General features: G+C 32.1%; 1 protein-coding gene across 1 annotated transcript in view; it reads right to left on the bottom strand.

The window, feature by feature from the left end:
* The window catches only part of LOC119585831 (vesicle transport protein SEC20-like), an 11,563-nt gene that overhangs the window by 5,980 nt on the left and 4,537 nt on the right, over nt 1-1,046 (bottom strand). The window contains exon 2 of the mRNA XM_037934560.1: nt 62-175. Coding sequence (XP_037790488.1) covers nt 62-175 — 114 coding nt within the window. The remainder of the gene's footprint in view (nt 1-61; nt 176-1,046) is intronic.

The raw sequence follows: 1,046 nt of genomic DNA on the forward strand, positions 1-1,046 counted from the left end.
AAATTCTTAGGCACAGATGTCATATTATGGCTATCAGTTTTAAGCATACTGAAATACTGACCTGTGCTAATCTCTTTAACTCTTCGATCTGTTCCCTTAGCTGATTAATCCGTGAATGAACAAAGGACCCTAATTCATCCAACTCTGCTTGGGTTCCATTGTGTTCCCTAATTTCCTGCAAAGAAAAATATTTTTATAATACTTTTAAGAAACATGTTGAAATAAAGCTGGAATATAATATGCTTCATAAATACAGCCAATCAATGTTTACTCCTGTAAACTTAATTGAGTAGCAAATAAATAGCTTTTCAATGTAACCCACAAAGTAATGATTTATTAGACAAAAAGTTAGCTAGTAACACTAAGATACAGTTATCTAACTTCTACTCTTGGCATGTTAGTTAAATTTAGTTAAGTAACTTGATTTGATATTCAATATTAATTCTTATCCTATTACGTCACTTAATCTGGTTGCATGGTATCTTGCGTCATGGCGGTCTAAGATAGGGGCACACCATTACTGCACTATACATATAACAGAGTAAAAGCAATTAAAAGAGAATTCGGAATCCCTAAAGGACAATGTATGGCAATTGATTTACTCAGCTCTATCTGGTACACAGGATAATGGATGGCAATAATTGATTTACTCAGCTGTATCAGGTACACAGAGTATTGGATGACAAAAGTTGTATTATTGCTCTTTCATTCTACTTCTCTTTCTATCCTCTGGATGCATTGTATGGCACCGTAACAATAAGATGTTTACAGTAAACAAGGCAAAAGACTAAGGGGTATTTTAATAATAAGGGTAAGGGGTATTTTAATAATAAGGAGAAGTCCTATGCAATCCCAGTCAAAATTTTCTTTTTGAAGTAAATTGGATATTTTGCAACTTTGAATTCTAGGTATACTGTATGTATTTTATGAATTTTGTAACTATCTCTATGGACATTATGCTATTCTTTAATAATAAAATTTCAAAAATCTGTAATACATAGAATAGCTGTGTATCACTGCTACTGTTAAACTGTGTATTAATGGAC

Source organism: Penaeus monodon, chromosome 20 (assembly GCF_015228065.2).
Source record: "Penaeus monodon isolate SGIC_2016 chromosome 20, NSTDA_Pmon_1, whole genome shotgun sequence".
NCBI classification, from domain to species: domain Eukaryota; kingdom Metazoa; phylum Arthropoda; class Malacostraca; order Decapoda; family Penaeidae; genus Penaeus; species Penaeus monodon.